This window comes from Talaromyces stipitatus, genomic scaffold (genome assembly GCF_000003125.1).
Source record: "Talaromyces stipitatus ATCC 10500 scf_1105507295487 genomic scaffold, whole genome shotgun sequence".
In the NCBI taxonomy this organism is placed as follows: domain Eukaryota; kingdom Fungi; phylum Ascomycota; class Eurotiomycetes; order Eurotiales; family Trichocomaceae; genus Talaromyces; species Talaromyces stipitatus.
The window spans coordinates 1,460,276-1,482,229 of NW_002990120.1; the positions used below are offsets into that span (position 1 = coordinate 1,460,276).

The 21,954-nt window shown below is 44.6% G+C and overlaps 5 protein-coding genes across 5 annotated transcripts, besides 1 other annotated feature; 4 read left to right on the forward strand and 1 right to left on the reverse strand.

The window, feature by feature from the left end:
* Positions 1-853: 853 nt before the first annotated feature.
* On the forward strand, positions 854-2,440 carry TSTA_057370 (endo xylanase, putative; the record flags this gene model as incomplete). The annotated part of the gene is made up of 2 exons (XM_002487312.1): positions 854-1,059; positions 1,108-2,440. The coding sequence occupies 2 exons, from the start codon at positions 854-856 to the stop codon at positions 2,438-2,440; spliced, it is 1,539 nt and encodes a 512-aa protein (XP_002487357.1).
* A 998-nt stretch (positions 2,441-3,438) lies between these two features.
* Positions 3,439-3,466: a microsatellite.
* A 193-nt stretch (positions 3,467-3,659) lies between these two features.
* On the forward strand, positions 3,660-8,578 carry TSTA_057380 (ABC multidrug transporter, putative; the record flags this gene model as incomplete). Its single annotated transcript, XM_002487313.1, has 5 exons — positions 3,660-4,237; positions 4,293-4,827; positions 4,883-7,354; positions 7,410-7,873; positions 7,928-8,578. 5 exons carry the CDS (start codon positions 3,660-3,662, stop codon positions 8,415-8,417), a joined length of 4,539 nt encoding a protein of 1,512 aa, XP_002487358.1. The 3' UTR covers positions 8,418-8,578.
* A 4,751-nt stretch (positions 8,579-13,329) lies between these two features.
* TSTA_057390 (uncharacterized protein) lies at positions 13,330-15,452 on the forward strand. The gene is made up of 4 exons (XM_002487314.1): positions 13,330-13,735; positions 13,789-13,993; positions 14,069-15,077; positions 15,135-15,452. The coding sequence occupies exons 1-4, from the start codon at positions 13,510-13,512 to the stop codon at positions 15,324-15,326; spliced, it is 1,632 nt and encodes a 543-aa protein (XP_002487359.1). The 5' UTR covers positions 13,330-13,509; the 3' UTR covers positions 15,327-15,452.
* A 1,283-nt stretch (positions 15,453-16,735) lies between these two features.
* Positions 16,736-17,907, forward strand: TSTA_057400 (uncharacterized protein; the record flags this gene model as incomplete). Its single annotated transcript, XM_002487315.1, has 2 exons — positions 16,736-17,155; positions 17,209-17,907. 2 exons carry the CDS (start codon positions 16,736-16,738, stop codon positions 17,905-17,907), a joined length of 1,119 nt encoding a protein of 372 aa, XP_002487360.1.
* Positions 17,908-20,253: 2,346 nt separating this feature from the next.
* On the reverse strand, positions 20,254-20,806 carry TSTA_057410 (uncharacterized protein; the record flags this gene model as incomplete). The annotated part of the gene is made up of 2 exons (XM_002487316.1): positions 20,254-20,635; positions 20,685-20,806. The coding sequence occupies 2 exons, from the start codon at positions 20,804-20,806 to the stop codon at positions 20,254-20,256; spliced, it is 504 nt and encodes a 167-aa protein (XP_002487361.1).
* Positions 20,807-21,954: the final 1,148 nt, after the last annotated feature.

Below are 21,954 nucleotides of genomic sequence, written 5' to 3' on the forward strand. Positions count from 1 at the left end.
CGGCAGAAATGGCATGGTAATGACATTTAGCCGCCAGAGCAGACAACAGCCGGCGCTTCTAACCTCTCCCTTGCTTTCTCCCAACACTCACTGGCCGGTTATCACCGGTTGGCGGTGATCAGGTCCACTTAATAGGAGCTTGTTGTTGGATAAAGTAACTTGAACAGCGCATCGAACTTCAGTCAAAGCTGGGGTAAATACAAACAGTCCTCCTAGACAAGGTAATGCCAACCGGGGCGGATCTACCCATATCTGAAGAATACGGATCGTAAAGCATATTCACTAATGCTTAGGTACCACGATTTTGGCCACCCGGAGAGAAACGAGGGAACTCTAAGTACTTCTCATAGCTCATACGGAGCATGGGGTGAATCGGCGTCACTTTAGGTCTTGAGTATGTGCCCGTATACTTCAGCAAGCCGGCTATACTCCACAAGTGATGAGCATTTGCTTGCTACTTTAATCTAATGCAACAAATGTGAATTGAAAACATCATCAGAATCCGATTGCTACTAACAACCCCGCCTCCACATCCTGAAAAAAAAAAAAAAAAAGCAAAGTGAGACGCTATTGAGGTACTCTTTAATGACATGTTCTCCTCTAGTGTAATATGCAGCTCAGTAATGATCAGCGCAGTTGCTCATGAATTTATCCACAGGTCCTACAATTTGGATGTTTGCTCCGGCAGCTTTGCCTTAATGTGAGTTCCGATGGAGTGCCGCAACACTAGTGTATTATCAGAGATAAAAGAAGTCGTAGTGACATGAGTAGAGAATTCTTCTTGAAATGCTCGTCATCTATCTTTTTTTTTCTAAATTCTCATTCTCTTGAAGACTCGTTATTTGCATACGCAATGATGCGAGCTCTACTTGGCTTGAACTTTGCCTTTCTTCTCTCGGATGTAGCTTTGGCAGAGAACTTTTCCCAGCCGATTATATGGCAGGACTTGGCAGATACTGACCTAATCCGTGTTAATGACACTTATTACTACTCGGGTTCGAATATGCACTTCTCTCCCGGAGCCGAGATCCTCAGGTCTTATGATCTCGTCAATTGGGAGTATCTGTCTCATTCAGTTCCGCACATGAACTTCACTACGAGTTTCAGCCTCCAGGGAGGAAATGTGTACAACAAGGGGATCTATGCCTCCTCTCTGAGGTTCCACGAAGCTACCGGTACATTCTATTGGATTGGTTGCATCCAAGGGACAGGAAAGACGTATATCTACACTGCTCCAAACATCGAAGGTCCTTGGACACAGACTTCTATCATTCAGAATTACTGCTATTATGACGACGGTCTCCTTATCGATGATGACGGTACCATGTATGTTTCTTACGGGAAATGGGTTGCGAATGGCACGCAAGCAAAGATATGGGTTGCAGAATTGACAAGTGATCTGCAGAATAAACAATCACAGGTGGTGTTCAATACAACTGAAGAGATTGGATATGTAGAAGGTTCTCGATTTTATAAAATCAATGGCACGTACTATATCTGGTTGACTAACCCTGGGGTTGGTAACGGTCAGATCATGCTGAAATCCAGTGGCGGCCCATTTGGTCCTTACGATTCGTGGCACCGTGTCTTGGAGAACAACGGGCAGCCCGTTCACGGGGGAAGTAGCCCGTACCAAGGAGCCATCGTCGACACACCGGAAGGGAAGTGGTGGTATATTGCGTTTGTCAATCTGTGGCCTGGTGGCAGACTTCCGGTGCTCGCTCCCATTACCTGGGACTGGACCGGGATGCCGAATGTTCAGTTCGTTAATGGAGATGATTGGGGCTCGACTTACCCTTATCCTCTCCCTCAGGTGCCTGTCACACCAATAAGTAAATTGGATCGATTCAGTGGTCCGACACTGGGACCACAATACGAATGGAACCACAACCCTGATGATATTAAGTGGTCAGTCAAGGATGGCCTTCATCTCGAGACAGCCACCATCACGGACGACTTCTTTTCTGCGCAGAATACACTTTCGCACCGTATTTTAGGTCCTCATTCTAACGCTACCATAAACGTTGACTATTCCTCTATGATTGATGGAGACCGAGCTGGTCTCGTTGTCTTCCGGTATGACGCCGGCTGGTTAGGCATAACCAAAAACGGAACCGTAACCACGTTGCAAATGGTAGATTATGCCATAATGAACAGCACTGGAGGATGGCATACAACCAACACAGGGTCTGTAGTGGATAGTGTGGAGGTTCATGGCGGATCAATCTGGCTGCGGACTTCTTGCGATATTAGTGGCAGCTCTGGTTCCGCCAAATTTTCCTATAGCACTGACGGGAAAAGTTACATCCAACTTGGACATACACATGTGATGGACAATAGTCAACTGTTTTTTGTGGGTGCTCGTTACGGCATTTTCAATTTCGCAACCAAGCAGCTAGGCGGTTCAGTTGTGGTGAAGTCTTTTGAGATATCTGCTTAGTACCGAGATGGATAATCTCCAATCGCTTGTCGTAAGAGCGTTTTGGGGCGTTGATGATGGTAGTGAGTAAATTCATGTCTACGAGAACAGATCGTCGGGGTGGTATGGAGGAAATTGGATGTAAGTTGGTTAGTGTATCGTAGCTGGCTAGTTTTAATGCCGCTATGCATAGCTGCCGCGCGGATTATGAAGTTCTGATAGATTCAAAATCCGATTCCTACTCCGTACTCGAATCTAAAAAGATGAGCGGAATCCACGTGACTGTGGGGTTGGAAGCCCTATACGATTGATACGAGGCACTATGCTGTATTTGGTATGACGATGTATTAAACCAGTAATTGAAAATCCCTAGTCATACGGTAGCTGCTATTGTCCTGCTAAGAACCTAACCAAAACTGATCTTGTTTACCGTATGGAGATTACAGATCAATCGCGCGCGATTGACTAACGACTGGAGACTAACCTGAAAAAGCTAGCACTAGCAGCACGGACCCGTAAGTGGGTCCTGTTATTCTACTTTAATACGCCACTCTGTGTTCTGATTGGCGAAGAATTGTCTCGGCGATCCTGCTCTGTAACACGTTAGTCACCAGCCGAGGGTTACTAGTCCCAATGAGGGGATTTGCCTCGCTTAGTCTTCCCCATCTCAACGGCTATCGTACAGAATCACTCCTGATTGGTCAGCTATACTCGTTACGGGATATCTTCCACGTTAGTCCTTATTGGTCTTGTCGTCTCTGTTCTTCCTGGTCTCTTCCCCTGTCTTCCAACCATGCTCTCCTTAGGCTTGAGCACATCATAACCGAAATGCAACCAGCACATCCTACCAATGATAAGTTGCAGCAGCAATGGCTGGTGGCTAAACTTGTTCGTCCCCGTGCCATATGGCCTTCTTGCCCGCTCCCGTGGAAAGATGGCCGAGCTTCGGTCCACAGTTTCTGTACGGATTTACCGATAGAGGTTGCGATATGGAGTTTCATATTTTTGAGCTTTCTTTCTTTCTTTTCTTTTCTTTTCCTTTTTTTTTTGGTGGATATTTACTTCCTTCGGTTGGGATCTGTCTTTGCATTATCCTCGTCCATTCTATAGAGCTGGGGCAATCACATGTCGGCTGAGCTCTCTATCCGAAAAGGAGCGGAAGTCGCCATCGTGATACCTTTACTTGTATTCTTGAACTCCGTCTCCTTCACTTGACCACCTACCAGCAATAGTCACGTAAATGGCACAAACACCCGCACCGGGGGGTGCGGGCGTCGCTGCCACTGGCCAAGATCTAACACGGCGTGTGGAATCCGAGGTTCACGAGAAGATCCAACGCCATGGAGGGGAATCAACCGAATCGACAGACAAAGGCTTCTTTGACGAGATGAAAGAACAAGAGCGAGACGAAATCACCTATCTCGCGCGGCAAATATCGCAAATCTCACGCCGAAGTAGCCTGTCATCTGGAGAGCCTATGAATTCATTTCTCGATACCACTACCGACCCCGAGTTAGATCCAAATTCAGAAAGTTTTAATCAGAAGAAATGGGTGAAGAACTTACTGCATATTACCTCTCGCGATCCAGAGACGTATCCTCGTCGAACTGCTGGTGTTACCTTTCGGAATTTGAATGCCTACGGTTTTGGAACTGCCGCGGACTATCAAGCTGATGTCTTCAACACCTGGCTGAAAGCGTTTGGCTATATACGCGGTCGGTTGGGGCTGCGCAAGAAGAGGCGCATAGACATCTTGCGAGATTTTGAAGGATTAGTCAAGAGTGGAGAGATGCTGGTTGTTCTAGGTCGACCTGGAAGGTATTCACGCTTCACTCTCTGTTGTAATAGACACACTGACCGAATGATATGTAAGTGGTTGCTCAACATTACTGCGAACGCTATGTGGAGACACACACGGTCTCTGGCTCGACCAAGGAACCGATATCCAATATGAAGGAGTCTCCTACGAAGAAATGCACAGTCGATTTCGCGGAGAAGTTATCTACCAGGGCGAGCAGGAGATTCATTTCCCCCAAATGACAGCTGGGGACACCCTACTCTTCGCCGCTCGAGCTCGCGCCCCTGCCAATAGACTTCCTGGTGTAAGCCGAGAACAATACGCAATGCACATGCGTGACGTCGTCATGGCAATCCTAGGGCTATCTCATACCAAGAATACTCGAGTTGGAAATGAGTATATCCGTGGTGTGTCTGGTGGTGAGCGTAAGCGCGTCAGTATTGCTGAGACGACTCTGTGCGGTAGTCCTTTGCAATGCTGGGATAATAGTACTCGTGGTTTAGATAGTGCGACTGCTCTTGAGTTTGTTCGTACTCTACGGACCTCGACCAAGTATTCAGGCTCTACCGCAATCGTAGCGATTTACCAAGCCGGACAAGCTATTTATGATGTGAGCGATACAGTGCGTTTTTGTTGAGTCAATTCAAGCTAATATGGTTGATAAGATATTCGATAAAACTATTGTTCTGTATGAAGGTCGCCAAATATACTTTGGCCGCGCTGACGATGCAAAGCGCTTCTTTATCGACATGGGTTTCCACTGCCCCCCACGACAGACCACCGCTGATTTCTTAACCTCTCTTACAAGCCCCGCAGAACGTGAAGTTCGTCCTGGTTTTGAAGGTCGTGTACCCAACACCCCTGACGAGTTTGCTGCTCGTTGGCGCGAAAGTCCAGAAAGACAAGCTTTCATCGCTGAAATGGACGCCTTCCAAGCAGCGCACCCATTAGGAGGCGAAAAGTACAAGGAGTTCACCGAGTCTCGCAAGAAAGAAAAAGCCAAAGGAACTCGCGCCGCCTCGCCGTATACCTTGACCTACCCCATGCAAGTCAAGCTTTGCTTCTGGCGTGGTGCTAAGCGGTTACAGGGTGATATGAGTAATACTTTAGCAGCTGTGATTGGCAATATCATCATGTCGTTGATTGTTTCCAGCATGTTTTATAATTTGCCGCAAGATACGAACAGTTTTTATCAACGATCTTCCTTGATGTTCTTCGCTATTCTGATGAACGCATTTGCAAGCGTTCTTGAGATTCAAACCTTGTGGGATCAAAGGCCTATCGTGGAGAAGCACAAGAAATACGCCCTTTATCATCCATCTGCAGAAGGTCTCAGTTCAATGTTGGTCGATTTGCCTGCCAAAATCGTCAGTGCTGTTGTTTTCAATTTGATCTTGTATTTCATGACGGGCCTGCGTCGTACACACGGCGCGTTCTTTACATTCTTCCTCTTCTCTTTCACGACAACGCTTACTATGTCAAATTTATTTCGATTAATCGGCTCGCTGTCACGAACACAGGCACAGGCAATGGTGCCGGCAGGTATTTTCATGCTCGCCCTCATGATATATACAGGATTTACGATCCCCATTCGAAGCATGCATCCCTGGTTCCGTTGGATAAATTACATCAATCCAATCGCCTACGGATTTGAAAGTCTGATGGTCAACGAATTCGGTAACAGAAACTGGACCTGTTCGAATTTTGTCCCCAGTGGACCGTCTTACAATAATTTACCTGATCAATCATATATTTGTCAGGCTAACGGTGCTGTTCCTGGACAGACGGTCGTTCAAGGGAATGACTATTTGGCGACGACCTATCAGTACTCACAAGGCCACTTATGGCGTAATTTCGGCATCTTGGCTGGATTCTTCTTCTTTCTCTTGGTTCTGCTTATTATTGCTAGTGAGCTTGTCACCGCTAAACCATCGAAGGGTGAAATCTTAGTTTTTCCACGAGGAAAGATTCCCAGCTTCGCCAAGAACAGAGGCAAAAAGGATGACGCAGAAGCGCCTGTCGAAAATACCAAGACGAGCGTTGAGAAAAATGGACATGATGAGGTAGCTGCTATTGCTCGACAAACATCTATTTTCCACTGGCAAGACGTGTGCTACGATATCAAGATTAAGGGCGAACCCCGAAGAATCCTTGATAATGTTGATGGATGGGTCAAACCAGGCACGCTCACGGCACTTATGGGGGTCACTGGCGCCGGAAAGACAAGTTTACTGGATGTATTAGCCAACCGCGTTACCATTGGTGTTGTTACGGGCCAGATGCTGGTCGACGGTTGCCCACGCGATTCATCTTTTCAACGAAAAACGGGATACGTGCAACAACAGGATTTGCACCTTGAGACTTCAACTGTTAGGGAAGCGTTACGGTTCAGCGCCCTTCTTCGTCAACCGGCGTCGGTTCCGAAGGAGGAAAAATATGCATACGTTGAAGAGGTTATTAAGATGCTGGGTATGGATGAATATGCGGAAGCGGTTGTTGGCGTCTTGGGCGAAGGTCTCAATGTAGAGCAGCGCAAAAGATTGACAATTGGTGTCGAAATTGCTGCTAAGCCTGATCTGTTACTATTCTTTGACGAGCCTACATCTGGTCTGGATTCTCAAACTGCATGGAGTATCTGTCAATTGATGCGAAAACTTGCAAATCACGGTCAAGCCATCTTGTGTACCATTCATCAACCGTCCGCCATTCTCATGCAGGAATTTGACCGTCTATTGTTCCTCGCAAAAGGAGGGCGAACTATCTACTTTGGCGACTTGGGCGACAGTATGAGTGAATTGATCTCCTATTTTGAACGAAACGGCTCCTCCAAGTGTCCTGAATCAGCGAACCCAGCTGAATGGATGTTGGAAGTTATTGGTGCAGCACCTGGCTCTAAAGCAGACAAGGACTGGGCCGAGGTCTGGAAGGGTAGCTCTGAACGTGCTGTTGTTCGTGAAAAACTTGCTATTATGAAGGCGGATCTCCAAGCTAAGGAACGTCCCGAGAATGGCGCTGGTTGGTCGGAATTTGCTATGCCTCTCTGGTACCAATTCTTGGTGATTGTTCACCGAAATTTCCAGCAGTTCTGGCGTACGCCAGGCTACATTTATGCCAAGATGACGATGAGTGTAGTTCCGGTAAGTTTTCCTTTACTTTCGTTCTAGATTGGTATACTGATCACCAGGTAATCAGACATTATTTATAGGCTTTTCCTTCTGGAGGGCCGGAACTTCAATACAAGGCCTCGAAAATCAAACATTCGCCATCTTCATGTTTCTCACAATGTTTCCTAACCTGAGTCAACAAATGATGCCTTATTTCGCACTCCAACGCTCGTTATACGAGGTTCGTGAACGGCCTAGTAAAGCATATTCATGGATAGCATTCATCCTGGCATCAATCGTGGTTGAGATACCCTGGAACTTATTCATGGCTATACCCGCCTTCTTTGCATGGTACTACCCTATTGGATTATATAAGAATGCAGAACCGACAGATAGCGTTGTATCAAGAGGTGGAACAATGTTCTTAATTATTCTGCTGTTTATGCTATTCACCTCGACCTTTACAATGATGGTTGTTGCGGGCATTGATGACGCGGCTACCGCTGGACAAATATCGCAATTGATGTTTTCGTTATGTCTTGTGTTTTGCGGGTATGTCTTCCCTGGAAGGCTATTTGAATATCCAGAAGGCTAACAACAGAAAAGCGTGCTCGTCACTCCCGGCGCCCTCCCCGGATTCTGGATCTTCATGTACCGCGTCTCCCCATTCACGTACATAGTCAGCGCGGTATTATCAGTCGGTCTGGCCCAAACATCCGTCGAATGTTCCTCTATCGAACTCCTTACTCTCTCCCCACCCAATGCCGGCGAAACCTGCCAATCCTTCCTCAGCAACTACATCTTAGACGTAGGCGGGCGAATAATAAACCCCAACGCTACAGAAAACTGCCAGTTCTGTTCCTTAGCTACTACAGACGAATTCCTGGCCGCTGAGAGTATATATTTCAGTGAGCGGTGGCGTGATATCGGAATTCTGTTTGCGTATTGTGGGTTTAATGTTTTGGCTGCTATATTTTTGTATTGGTTGGCTAGGGTGCCGAGGGGAAATAGGGTGAAGGAAGTGCCTGGTGAGAATGGTAAGGATCTTGTGGTTGTGAGGACGCGCAGTCGGAGGGAGGTTAAGGAAGTCAAATGATTGAATCGTCCTTGTGATTTCTTTCGAGGACTGTGGTGACTGTGGAAGGGCCTGGCCTTTATATCTTAGAAACACAATGACGTTATTTGTATATATTTGTCCCATGTATCTATTAGAATCCATTTTCTGCCCTCGAATAGATGTCCTGGAATTTGTTCGTTGATCCTCTTACGATACCTAGGTACTTCTTTCCACCTATGACATGGTTACCAGGTAAGGGACAGTATCAGAGCAGCAGCGCCCATGCTCAGATGGCTCCACTGAAACTTCACCTCATAAGATCTGCAAGCACACATCGATATATCTTGCATGCAATTGCCGGCATAATGAGGTTCGATTACGAATATAACCACGTATGTAGATGGAAAACAGAATTCTACACGGGAATCGCTTTGTAGAGCGGGAAATGCAATAATAACGAATAGAATTTACTCTCTATTGGACCATGAACTATACATATAGTCTAAAAAAGGTAGCAGAAAGCTTGTGATAACCTGATTTTATGACAGATTTCCTGAAATGGAAAATCCTCTGCTTACTTTGGGAACTTTTCCACCAGAGTAGTACTAATTGTGTTCATGAGTAGGTTGTGCAACCGCCGTCAAGTACATATTGGAGGGAGACTAGACTCGACTTGTATCTTTTCTCAGACTAATAGTCATTCAATGAAACACATGGATGTCATGACATGTTATTATAGATATCTGGAACTTTGAGATTTGCGAAAGATATGTTTATTCTCTCTTTTCTTTCAAACGATCAACGGCAAGATTGATTCCAGGTTGGCCACTTTCCATATCAGCGGTTATTTTCGCCTGAGTAAGACAAATATGTGCGGATATCAGCACCGGATGTGTCAGGTTGTAACAGAGAATAGATGGAAAGACGTATATTGATAGCGCTCTCTCTCCCAGGAGTGACTCGAATGTGAACCCGGGTCAATAGCAGCGCTATACGAGGTTGTAGACAGTCCTCAATGGTGCATAACAGTCAATTCATGGTTAAAACACCCGTATTTGCGCTGCTATGGTCATTCAGACAATCAGTTATCACTAAGCAAGCTATACAATCAAGTTTATTCTCGGTTCGTGAAACATTTTCCGAGGTCATGGAAATCTTATATGAGTATGAGTAAAGATTACCTATACTAACAGAGAGATATTACTTGATACAGAATTGCCTCAAATAGTGACAGCACCGTAATTGGTATTTACTAATTCTATCTACCAATATCACAACGTGTTAGGGCTTACCAGACAGACGTAGATTGTAGACAAGGTACCTTTCCACAAATACGATTAAACAGGCTATGATGTATTCATGGCATTCAAGAGCAACCAGGCAATTGCCTGAAGAAGTAATTCTGGCCAAAAAAGAAAAAGCTCACCGGAAATATGTATGTTAAGCCGTCAATGAATTGGCAATAGACAGGAGAGGAGGCAGCTACACGCGAACTCTCTGGTACAAACATGCAACGAAGGTTGGCTATCCGTGTATGTAAACCTTCTAAATGTCCTATGCGGATCGTGACGCATTAACATTGCATCAAAATAGTTTTTATGAACCATCTGTCAATAGATTTGTAAGTCAGATTAGCTTTCTCGTGTGGATACCTTGGAGACCATGTGTCCACACCTATATAACCGGCTTTGGCGGAAATTAGGTTTAGTTCCTCTACATAACCTTTAACTTGTGCCACTACACCTACGTAAACTGATGTATGGGGTTTCCTGAACATGCAAGTACTTTTACGATCTTTGGCCTACCACAGTACTCTCATTAATAGGACATGGTTCTCTGAGCTTGGTAGCGTGACCTACATTGACTAGGTTGCTACTTGATTGAGAACTGTGTGCAACATTATTGCAAGGTATACAATATGTAGATGTACAGCATGTACAGCAAAATCCGAGATCTAGATGCTATCTTGCCGAACACGAGATCAGTTGCCTATCGATTCAAAAGGATCGGAAACATTGACCCCTGTAAATGAAACACGAGTGAAGATACGGAGCCAAAGGGTAGTTTTCCATTGGGGCTGAGAAATATAGCTACGAGTTATTTACATCTGGTCTGGAAATCAACAGATTATCCTATCCTTGTCCCTGCGAGTTACACACTTAAGACAACTCTGGGACTGGACAAGGGCCATGAGATCCAGCATATTGGTGCCGCTAGGTAACACTAAGTTGCACAGGTGATCTACAACGGGGCTCCATCCACGGCCCTCTTCACTATTGTTTTTACGTTAGTTAAGTTAGGCAGCTCTCACGATTTACATAATCGTCTTTTCTTCACGGAACTCGGTCCGTGAATGAAAGCCACTATGTGTCCATCTCGGCACCCATAAAGCCTCAAAAGCGGGCCTATCATGCTTGTCGATTGTCGGAGTCGATTATGTTCAATAAATGTTCGGCATAATAGGCCAGCCCCACGCCATTCATGCACCGAGGCCAAGGAAGAGCAGGGATGCTTATTCATATCATTCGTCACATTCGGGAGTCTACCTTATCTGGATGCGGACTTGGCGATCTTTGGATGAAATTCATATGACTTACGGTCCAATAGCATTTTCAGATTCAGGTCTTCTCGATTTTTGATGGGACGAATGATACAAACTTGTACTTCCGGTATGCGCCTCTTTCCTCGTCACTACGTAGTATTAATTAATCGTTTAAATCGTCGTGTAGAAAATATGAATACGAGACTCCGTAGGTATATAAGCTTAAATCCCGGTATGGCTGGCTGAAAATTCTCATCTAAATGATCGAAGATCGTTCCAGAGTAGTCTCTACTCCCTGGATTTCCACAGTTAGGGCAGCAGCAGGTCAGGTGATGGTGGGTATCACAATATTCACAATATTCTTCTCTACCAAAGTATTTTCCAAAACACACCAATATGGGTAATGACACGTCAAAGGGCCGTGATTTGCTTTCAATATGTATTTATCATGTTACGTAAAGAGTAATGATGCTGTCTTGACTATTCCGTGGCTTCGTTTCGAGTTTTTGACAACGTAGTAAGTTAGGTATTGTGCGTGCTGAAAATGCACTTAATTGCGGCGTAGACCGTTCACGATGCATGCATAGTAAATCACCACGGGGCCTAATGATGCGAAATATGAAGCTGAAGTCTATTCTGTTCCTGGGGTTCATCGACGATCTACGTGGTTATGACCTCGGGAGTGTATGCATATCTTAACATGGAAGCTGTATATGTACTCTACGCCCAGGACAAGCCACACGTATTGAAACAGTGCAAACCATCGGGCATGTGTACTGTAACATATTCCGTATTTCAAACTACTAATAGAATGACATTCTAAAACTAACGGTATCTGAAACAACGCCCACAAATCCCAACAAGAGGCGAAGAGCCCTATCAATTGTAGATCGATCATTTTGGTAGCTCCCGGCCTAGCGTTGTTGACTCCGCCCCAGAGGTTAATGCCTAATCTATCCGGACCTAGATAAAGACAGTAAAGCGACAGGTGGCTGGAGCCAGTTTCTGAGCAATAATGACCTAATAAACCTGGCCCAATCTGGTTTCTTTACGAGCAACGGGGCTAAAATGATCGACCTAATGGTGTCTCCGAATTGACCGGATCGTCATATACTAGTACGTGGGGAACTTTGAATCTGGTTCGACAGTCGTAACTGTCACCGAGGAAGTTCACAGATTCGATATGCCGAGATGCTGATGTCTAATTCGAATTTTCGTCCCAACTGGGTGGTCAAAGTGGCGTCTAGGCTTGAGAACTCGACCTGCGAGTGGAGAGAAGTTTCCTGTGCGCTGGTACATTACAATACCTACGGATTGTTCTCTTCGATTTGTTGTAGTACTTCGCTCTGTCTCCGCGCTGAATGGACTAGTAATAAGGTTGGAGAGGTTCTGAGATAATGCCCATAAGCCGAATCTGTTGGAATACCGAAAAAAAGCAAAGGGGAAATACGTCAACAACAATCCATTGAGCCTGGGGCGATCCTTTTGAGGAACAAGCTCCATCTCTGGCCGCCCGAATAACTGAAGCTGTACATGCCATGTTTAGTAAGAGGACTTAATTTCATGAACACGAGCATTAACTGATGATTTCTAGGTATGGGGAAATAGAAACATCGAGCTTCATCGACTACTCAATGGTCGCATCATCATAGCTATGTTCCCTCTTCGGATCCGGTCCTCGAATGGTTCTCTCCTACTCTTGCCCTGTGTAACCACGTCATCTGCATGAAAAGGCCCATGCTTGTAAGTATCTCGATGGTCAGCATGCACATAAGCACTGGTAGATGTGCTCTACATAGCGCATTGCATAGGAAAGGACATTGTGTAGTGAAACATGTTCCTATAGTGCAGATGATTTGGCCACCCATACGACGTTATCAATCAATGAAATTGTAAGCCCCCATATGGTGGAGTGTACATTGTGCTCAGGTCAAATCTACTCATGTACTTCAACGTAGATTTGCCGCAATTATGAGTATTGGAGGACTCCAAACGCCAACGCCTTCAGCAAGTCATGTAAGTTATTAGCAATTTATCTTTGGCCAGCGGGAAAAATGGGAAATACCGGACTGGCATAGCACCTAAGAAACCCTTTTCGTGGCTTTTCCCAATTTATCTCCGCTATTCTTTACCGTTACTTTTTCTGTCTCGATTTCAAGTGCACTGCAATAATGTCCGTTGACTGGATCGCAGGTGTTGCTCCACTTTTAGGATCATCCTGAGTAGATGCATTCTCCATTCTCGGGATGTACGAGGGCCACATTTTGGAGTTTTTTTCTACTAATAGTTGGATAGGCACGGAAGGCTATTACCATCGTGATCTGCAGACTGGTATACGAGTAATTAAAAACATGATAGCTTGGAGAGCTTAAGTACATGTATATACTGGGAATATCCACATTCTCTTTTGTGAGCTTTGACTTTGTATCACAAGCTAAGAGAAGTATCAATCTTTCTGTTTTTAAGTTGTTTCGCAGCAAGTAAGCTGTGTACCTTGCATCTTTGGGTACATATACCTGTTAATAAGTACTCCAAAGTACTTTCATTTCTGGAGTCATTGACACCCACACCATCAGCTTGCAAACACCAATGCCCGCCCTAATGTCAGAAGAAAAGAGCGCTGCTACCACTTCAACCACTTCGAGACAACGACCGGGGTCAGCATGCGAAGAGTGTCGGCGAAGGAAACTAAGATGCGACAGACAACCACAATGTGGTAACTGCATTGACGCCGGGGTCGTGTGTACCACCACAACTGTCCGACCTGCAAGAGGACCAAAGAAAGGACATCTCAAAGCATTGAAAGGAAGAATAGGTAAGAGGATATCAATGGAGAGGAACATTATCAAGCTGACGGAGCCGAAATAGCAACACTTGAGCGATGTATTATGGAACAGCAAGGCGGTATTGCTTTACCACTCAGTGACGAGTCACTGTCCCCGGATAACACGCAACCCTGCAGTCCGGATGGCGAAAATATAGACAAGTCGCTTGAAAGGAGAACATCACTTGCATCCATATCATCGTCCATTCAAGTCCCATATGTTATTCCAGAGCTTGTGAAAGCTGACTTGTATGCCGTCATCTTCTAATATCTGCACCGATAACATGATGATACTGAATTGGTGTATGCTAATATTATATATAGGGATCAATTATATTTCGAAAGAGTCCATCCTCTAATTCCTGTGATACAGCGAGCTCGATATTTTACATGGGCTAAGGGTGCTTCTAAATCAGATTCACGAATTGCTTTACAATATGCCATGTGGACATTGGCAGCCTCTTTGTCGACACATTGCCAAAGCATCCGCGACTCTCTATACGCTCACACCAAAAGGATGCTCGAGATCATTGAGTCCAAGGATAATGAGATGGACTTTTTTGACATAGAGCAAGCTCAAGCATGGCTGCTACTAGCCATATACCAATTCATGCGAAGTACTTATCGAAAAGGTTGGCTTAGCGCTGGCCGCTTATTCCGATTGATTCAGATGATGCGGCTATATGAGATTGATAGTCCAGGCGAGTTAGCTAACCAACTAATGGAACCGGACTGGGTGGAAGTGGAGGAGAAAAGGCGGACGTTCTGGATGGCGTACACCCTGGATAGGTTCGCTAACATTCGCAAAGGCTGGCCCATTACACTAACGGAGCATGTCTTGACTCGGCTTCCCATGCCAGAGACTGAATTTCAGAGCGGACAGCCCGTCAACATGGGATTTCTTTCAGATGCGCTTTCTGGCAGTGACCTCATGACCACTCCGCAATCATCCTTTTCGGAATGCATAATGCTTGCTACCATATGCGGTCGCAGCTTGTCTCACCGACACCTATCTATGGTAGATGGTGTATATGGAAGCAATCCACAAGAATTTTGGAGTCGACACGAATGGATTGACTCAGCTCTTGTGGCCAGAATTTCCATGTTGTCCTTGTCCTACCCTTTTCAGGCAGAGCATATGGATCCGATGCTTCTGTTCACCAAGATGATTGCACAAACGACAATACTGTATCTTCACAAGATAATTGAGTCTACAACATGGGACTCGCCTGAATACCACAGCTTTATACTGGAATATGAGCAACGGTCCCGGATGGCGGCAAAAGAAACGGTCGAACTTGCCAAGGAGCTGACACAGCTCAGTTACTTCAAGGTTTGTTTCATAACTCGTTGCAGATCATCAGGTGAATGGATGTTAACATGCTTCCAGGTCCACCCCTTTACACCAATCCCTCTCTGCATTTGCGCCGAGTTTTTAAACTCTAGGGATAGAGACGTCGATCCAACCGTCAACGCGCAACTACAGGAGATACTCAATGCACTTCAATATTTAAAGAACGTTAACACTCTCGCAAACGAAAACCCTACACTACATTTTTGGATTGACTTGAAACATGGATAATTTTGTTGTGGATACTTCTATCAAGGCTCAGGATGTTCTTTTTATGGATGTATGGTCTCAAGTTATATAGGACGATAGTCCGCAAGGACAAGGCGATGGGGCACCAGGCAATCTACTACCTCATTATTAATAATTAGTCATTATAATATACTGGATTACATGCTTTCTATTAAAAATGCGCCGGAATGTCTGTCGTTGTTGTTATCGAAATTGGGCATTGTTCAACCGTAACCAGTCCGGCTGATCTTGATTGCCATCTCTCGACCACATTTGGTCAGCCTAGATGCTGTGACGACTAGACCTTGACATGACGCTTTGGAACTCCAATTTAAGTTTATTGTACCTTGAGCAGAAATCACCAGCACTCTGAAAATAGTCAAATGTTACGCTCCACAGACCCTCTAGTGGCTAGCTCAAGCTGTATGTTGGAATGTCGGAACTTAAATGTAATACCGTTTCACCAAAAAGGACGCCCTTCAAGGGATTCTGGTATTATGTTGGAACCAAAATCACGTTACTAGCAGAATACAGTAGTCGAACTACGGAACGGTTCTCAAATACAACAAAATACCAGAATCCCTTTAAGGGCGTCCTTTTTGGTGAAATGGTATTACGTTGAAGTTCCGATACTGGGCATCGGAACTTGCTATGTACTAGCACAAACTCAGTTAAGCTCAATACTCAAACACGTCTTTATAGTGGGAAATATTGATATTGATCTAATTCTGTGCACACCCTTCTCTCTACTTCTTGATAGGATTGTTGGACACTGTTGGACACTATTTATGCTTGAGAATTCCATACAGAAAATATCCAGAAAATCTCAATAGAAGATTCTCGACACAGAGCTGTAAAATTGATTCGTAGGCTCAATCTTGTGTCTTCAATTCTCGAATTTTCCTTGTATCAATGTTGTAGGCTTTCCTTGATTAGGTTTAACTTACCTAATCCTCAACACTGGGTGTTGGATATCTGATACGCTAATCCCATTCTGGACGACCTTACTAATCGGTGAATCCCCGGAAAAACACAATTGCCGATCCCAGGTTTGGCACAATATCGACAGCCCTACTTTTGGATTCAGGATTGCTATTTTGCCACTATATTGTGTATATAAAGAGGATCAAGATGCGTAGCTAGCTGTGTTTTTAGAGAGTGTGCAAATCAGAGTCAATTTATTCCTCACCCAGATTGTACGCTCCTATCAGAGCCTAACCCCGTTCGGACTAGTACCAAAAGATTCCAATAGTTGTGAGCCTGGGATCCCTGTGAGCTACATTTGAAGCTATTCACAAATCAATCCTCAATTCGGAAGTCTTGTACAGCCAGCTACGATACCACACCCAGCGAGCGTCCTCGATTGAGATACAGTTCAATAACAGTCCCAAGAGCAATACGAGATATTAGCAATGGACACCAAAAAGAACATTGTAATCCTAAAAACGACAGATGACTGGAGAAAATGGATCGAACAGCTTAGCACGGAGGCAATGAAGGAGAATGTATGGGAATATATCAACCCTGACCCAAACCGGATGGTACTTGAGCCCGCACCAGCCAAGCCCATGGAGCCAGTTGCGCCTGAGATAGACTTCAATAAAACGAGTGAAGCGCAGCTGTTGTTGCAGAAATATCAGATTGAATCCAATACATACGAGCGACAACTCAGTCGGTTTGAGAAACACCAAAAGCGTATGAAGCATATACATTCTTATATTCTCGACACCGTGTATATTGGACACAAGCCTATGATTCGAGAAATTAGCGAGGTTTCTGAAATAATCCGAGAGCTTAAGAAAAAGCTTGCTCCAAAACCAAACCGGGAGAAAGTATTGCTAGTTGAGCGGCACCGAGAGCTCATAATGATGAAAAAGCCCTTGAGATCAAAAGAATTAATTCAGAAATGCGAGATTTGATAATTGACATGAGATTCGCCAAATTCACTGAAATTCCAGACGACAGATTAGCTAGGGACTTCATCAAAACAACAGAGGATATCTTAACCAAATTCTATGAGACATGGACCACACGTATGATAGAATTCGACCTTGATTCTGGAGCCACCAGTCTAATAGAGGCACCAACAGTTGACGAAATTATAAGTCAATTTGAACGATGGGAAGAGGTGTATGCCAAATCCAACGAAACTTCCAGACGAGATATTGCCATGGCGACATTTGGTAATAAATCCGACCAGCCTGAGAAGGATCAAAAGGACCTAACAACACCTAAGCAGAAGCCGACCTGCGTATGCGGTCAGGAACATCTGTTTGAAGATTGCCCATACGTGAACACGAAGAAACGTACCGCCAACTGGAAACCAGACGGGGCCATACAACGAAAATTCGAGCAACTAGAAAGACGTCATGGACACCCTAGAGCTAGGATGCTCCAACGAATCAAGAAAAAACTAGAAAAGGAAGGCAAAAGTGAGACAAAAGCCTCATCTTCAACTGATGCTATGAACGACAGTGCAAATCAGAGTCAATTTATTCCTCACCCAGATTGTACGCTCCTATCAGAGCCTAACCCCGTTCGGACTAGTACCAAAAGATTCCAATACTGGGGAGATATCACGTGATCCATCGTACCCTAAGTCCAACGATCAAGTAGCTAACTTATACTCCCACCAGAATACATTTATAGCCTGTCTCTGGAAGTAATCTCAGGCTCTCAGAATTGCATGCAAAAGTTTGAATAATATATAGCGTAGTCACCGATAAGAAGTGAAATCGTACCACGAGTCTACACGAACTCTTCGGCTTGCTACTACACCGTACACCTTGCAGGCCTACAAGGATCTACAAAGTTATGGGCTTTGTTGGAGATAAGACAGAGGATTAATTGCTTTAGATGGATTCTTGCTACATTTGATTATATCTAATGCCAAATTCTATTATAGTCGGAAGCAGCGTGTCTAAAAACCCAATTCAATCCCGTCTAACACAAGCCGCCAAAATGAACGGGAAAGAAATTGCCAATAGGTTCCCCCTTAAAAACGCAGATGCACTATTGGCGCATGAAATCGGGAAATTCCTCTTGAATGTTTGATTCGCCGAGAATGTATTGCAGTTGCCGCGTGGAATCGGAGGGAGTGACGACAGACAAATTCCCGTTGTCGTTGATATTTGGAGCGTCTTTTGAAATATTTCTTTCAAGGTCATGTTGTCGAGTAGGCAGTAATTGAAATGGCGGACTGGAATCCTGGAGCTTATCAACTGTCTCGGTAACACCCTCCATAAAAGTCTTCTAACGTCTGAAGGCATCAAATCTGCGTGAAATAGTTGTTCTGTGAACGATGCTGCTTTCTTTGCCCGTGTATTCAAACCATTGTGGCAAGTACAGAGTTTTAGATCAACAAAATGTTTCGAGAACATTTGACTAATGCGAGTATTGGTATCCTTATGCACCAACTCGAATGCGCTGAAGAAATCGGAGTCAACCAAACGATGATACATCAACATGTACCAGGAAAGGCATTCATATTTCTTCAGTCCATGTGCACGGAACCATTTTAGCATAAGAACAGACAATTCTTCAAATGCTAGACCGGACTTATTGATAAAGCGGCCATTGAGAAGCGCACAGGGCCACAGGCTTTCTGTTTTTGATTTGCCCCGTACGTGGACACACTCTGCAGTATCCATATATTGCCTACGGCTTCAGAGCACTGATATTTATCTCAGAAAATCAATAGCGCAAGCGGGGCAAAACCATCAGGTGTTTCATCAATCAGGTATTGCCGATCATATAGTATTTTGCAGAACAGGAAGACCGAATCCAAATCATCTTCAGGCAACGACACTTGGTGTACCTCGTGACTTCCACATCGAGTCTTAATGCTCTCTTCGTAACCCCACTCACCACCCCCCCCCCCCCTCCTTCAATTGCCGACTTTAATGAAGACGTCCCCGCCTTCTTGTAACACTAGAACGTCGTTCTTCTGTATTCTTTCGTCGAGAGGGAAAGTCATTTGGTGGAGGGATGCAGGAAGTGTCGGTTTCGTTTGCTCCTATCTGACGAGCGAGGCTCTCAACATGTTGTTCCTGTGAAGCAACGATGGCGGCCGATGAAGAGTGGCTGCATGATGACAGGCTCTTGAAGATATCTTATAAGAAATGAGAATTCGTTTATAATAAAAGTGGATTCGAGAATAGAAAGTAAGGTAACCAAGCAACTCTGAACGAACATCGCCTGTTTTTTTCACTTCAAGAAGGTATATAGATTAATGATATGTGGGATTATTTCCAATAGTGATAGGAGACTGTTTCAATCTCATAGGTCTCCGAAGAAGGATAAGAGGAATGTGAGATCTCAGTAATTGGAGTTTGTTCCAACTGTAAAGCAAATGCATTTCCCGCTTGGGCAGTTGCAGTGATAGAGAAATACCTCAGTGAAGCGTTTAATATGGGTAAGACTAGAAGAACTCAGTGCTTAGTGAGAATTCGTCCATAGAGAGGCTCTATATTTTAGTCAGGCAATACTATTCCATACCATTGTTGCTGAAGTTGATATATCTTACCTAGAGAAGTGAGACCAAAAGATCTCATGGAGTATCCAACTGTGAGCCAAGACGTATCTAAGTGATCTGTAGGAAAAGTTAAATGGTCTCAATCCTCAAGTTTTTATAAATTCAGTGTATCATCAACATCATGTCGACAGTTCATCTACCTAGGTAAAGAATGCATACTGAATGTATCATACAACTCACTTTCCAAATCAGACTAATCCATTGACGGATCTGCTGCGAAACAGCGCATCTGCTGGACCAAGGAATAGTGCTGACAAACACAATTTACATCCAATAACTTAAGACTATTTGCTTGATTCAGAATACCTTTACATTTTAATGGCATTAGAAGACCTACTTCTTCTAAGTCCTGCCATACATAACAGCACCATTCCTTCCACCGAGTGTATTCACGCATCAATTCCCCGTAAAAGTGACAGTCTGACTTGTCTGTCCAGCCGCCTTCTTATCTAGGGCAACATTCGTATTCAACTTCTTTGTCTCTGCATCGATCTTATCCTGATTATTACTGCCTTGCGCCTGCTGAATTTGCAAAGCTTGTACTTCCGCAAATAGCTTTAACACCTTGTTCTTAATCTTGCCGTTTTGCAGGGCCGTCTTTGTTGCGTTGTCTGTTGCAGCGGCTATGGCAGGATTAAAAGCTTTTGTTTCTGCATCTTCTGCTGTTACCCGTTCAGCTTGAAGGGTCTTGAGGTCTGCGGAGGAGACGGAGGCGAGGTCTGCGGGGACGGGAAATTTGGCGGTTGCTTCGGCCAGGGCATTGCCTGCTGTACCGTCGCTAGTTCTCATAAGATTGACTTCTTTGAATATGGAGAGGACAAGCGTACCTGATTGTAAGCTCGGCGAATGTGCGAGCTGCAGCTCGTTTGTTGAAAGCGATGGGGAGTGTGGGAAGCGCCAGCGCTGAAGGCAGAGCCAAGGAGAGGAGGGAAAGTGTCATGAAACGCATTTTGATAGTCTTGGAATAAGCTAAATGATTTTCTGGAATATGGTGCTTGTATATAAAACAAAAACAACCAAATAAACTCTCGTCGATAACTTGACCTGCTCGAGACTTTCAAATCAGATTTTGAACGACGCAGCTGAAGGATTGAATCGGGGGCCGACAGTGACTTATTATATATCAGACGGTAAAGTATACTTCTTCACGATGCTTGAAGCCCAAACATGATGTATCAGATATATGCCATCAGTGTTATCATACCAAACTTCCTGTACCTCGAACTGGCGCTGGGTTACTATATTTGAGGCGAAATAGACGGCACTAGACCTAAGAGGGATGCAATCGTTTTCAATCTTTGCTTAATCCTATCGAACCGTTCAACTAACGGTCAGTAATATCAGTCGAGCAATTGTGACGTACTCGAATAGGGTATTCATCCGACTAGAAGGATAGGTTAGGGCATATCTGAGACATATGGTGTTAGGGCTTGGGAACTGCGACAACTTTGAGACATGAACCACCCCTGTGCACTAACTTAACTATAGCAGAGAAGCCATTACCCGTGACTCAAAAATCATGAAAAATTATAGAGATAGCTCTCCATTACGTACATTTTTCAGCTCTTTACGCTGAGACTTCTCGCCAGGTTCCAAATGCAGTTTAGCGCAATGCGGGCTAGCTATGTTATGACAGGATGTCACCTGTCTCAAGTAGACGCCTGCCTGGATGCCATATGGGGACTAGCCCGTTGTAGGCGAGGTGTTTGATATCAACCCTGGACCTCACCACTTAGCTAGAGCACACATGACATTTTTCTAGAGCCTCATCATGTTATTCACTTGATGCCGACACCTTTTCCCTCACTCTGAGGTAGGTCATTGTCACAGAGAAGAGAAGGTAACATCAAACAAGCAAAAATTGACATCAAGTCAATTTGTATGCTTTTTGTCCGGCTTTCACACCACCTCCAGAGTTCACAGAGTGTTTCTTAAACGGCATATATGATGGCTCCCGATATCAATGGCACATCTATCGGCAAAAAAAAACATACCAGGAATTCGGGGCTTGGCAATCATGATACAAAACATGCATGCTAATTTGACTCTACAAGAGTTGGGGTTATCGCTCCAAGGGCGTACTGGTGCCTTCAGCCT

Bases quoted from the DNA above. Each gene is read 5' to 3' on its own strand.
- TSTA_057390 (XM_002487314.1), top strand. From the start codon at position 13,510: ATGCCCGCCCTAATGTCAGAAGAAAAGAGCGCTGCTACCACTTCAACC. The intron at 13,994-14,068 runs GTATGCCGTCAT...TATTATATATAG, and splicing joins GAGCTTGTGAAAGCTGACTT to GGATCAATTATATTTCGAAA. The intron at 15,078-15,134 runs GTTTGTTTCATA...ACATGCTTCCAG, and splicing joins CACAGCTCAGTTACTTCAAG to GTCCACCCCTTTACACCAAT.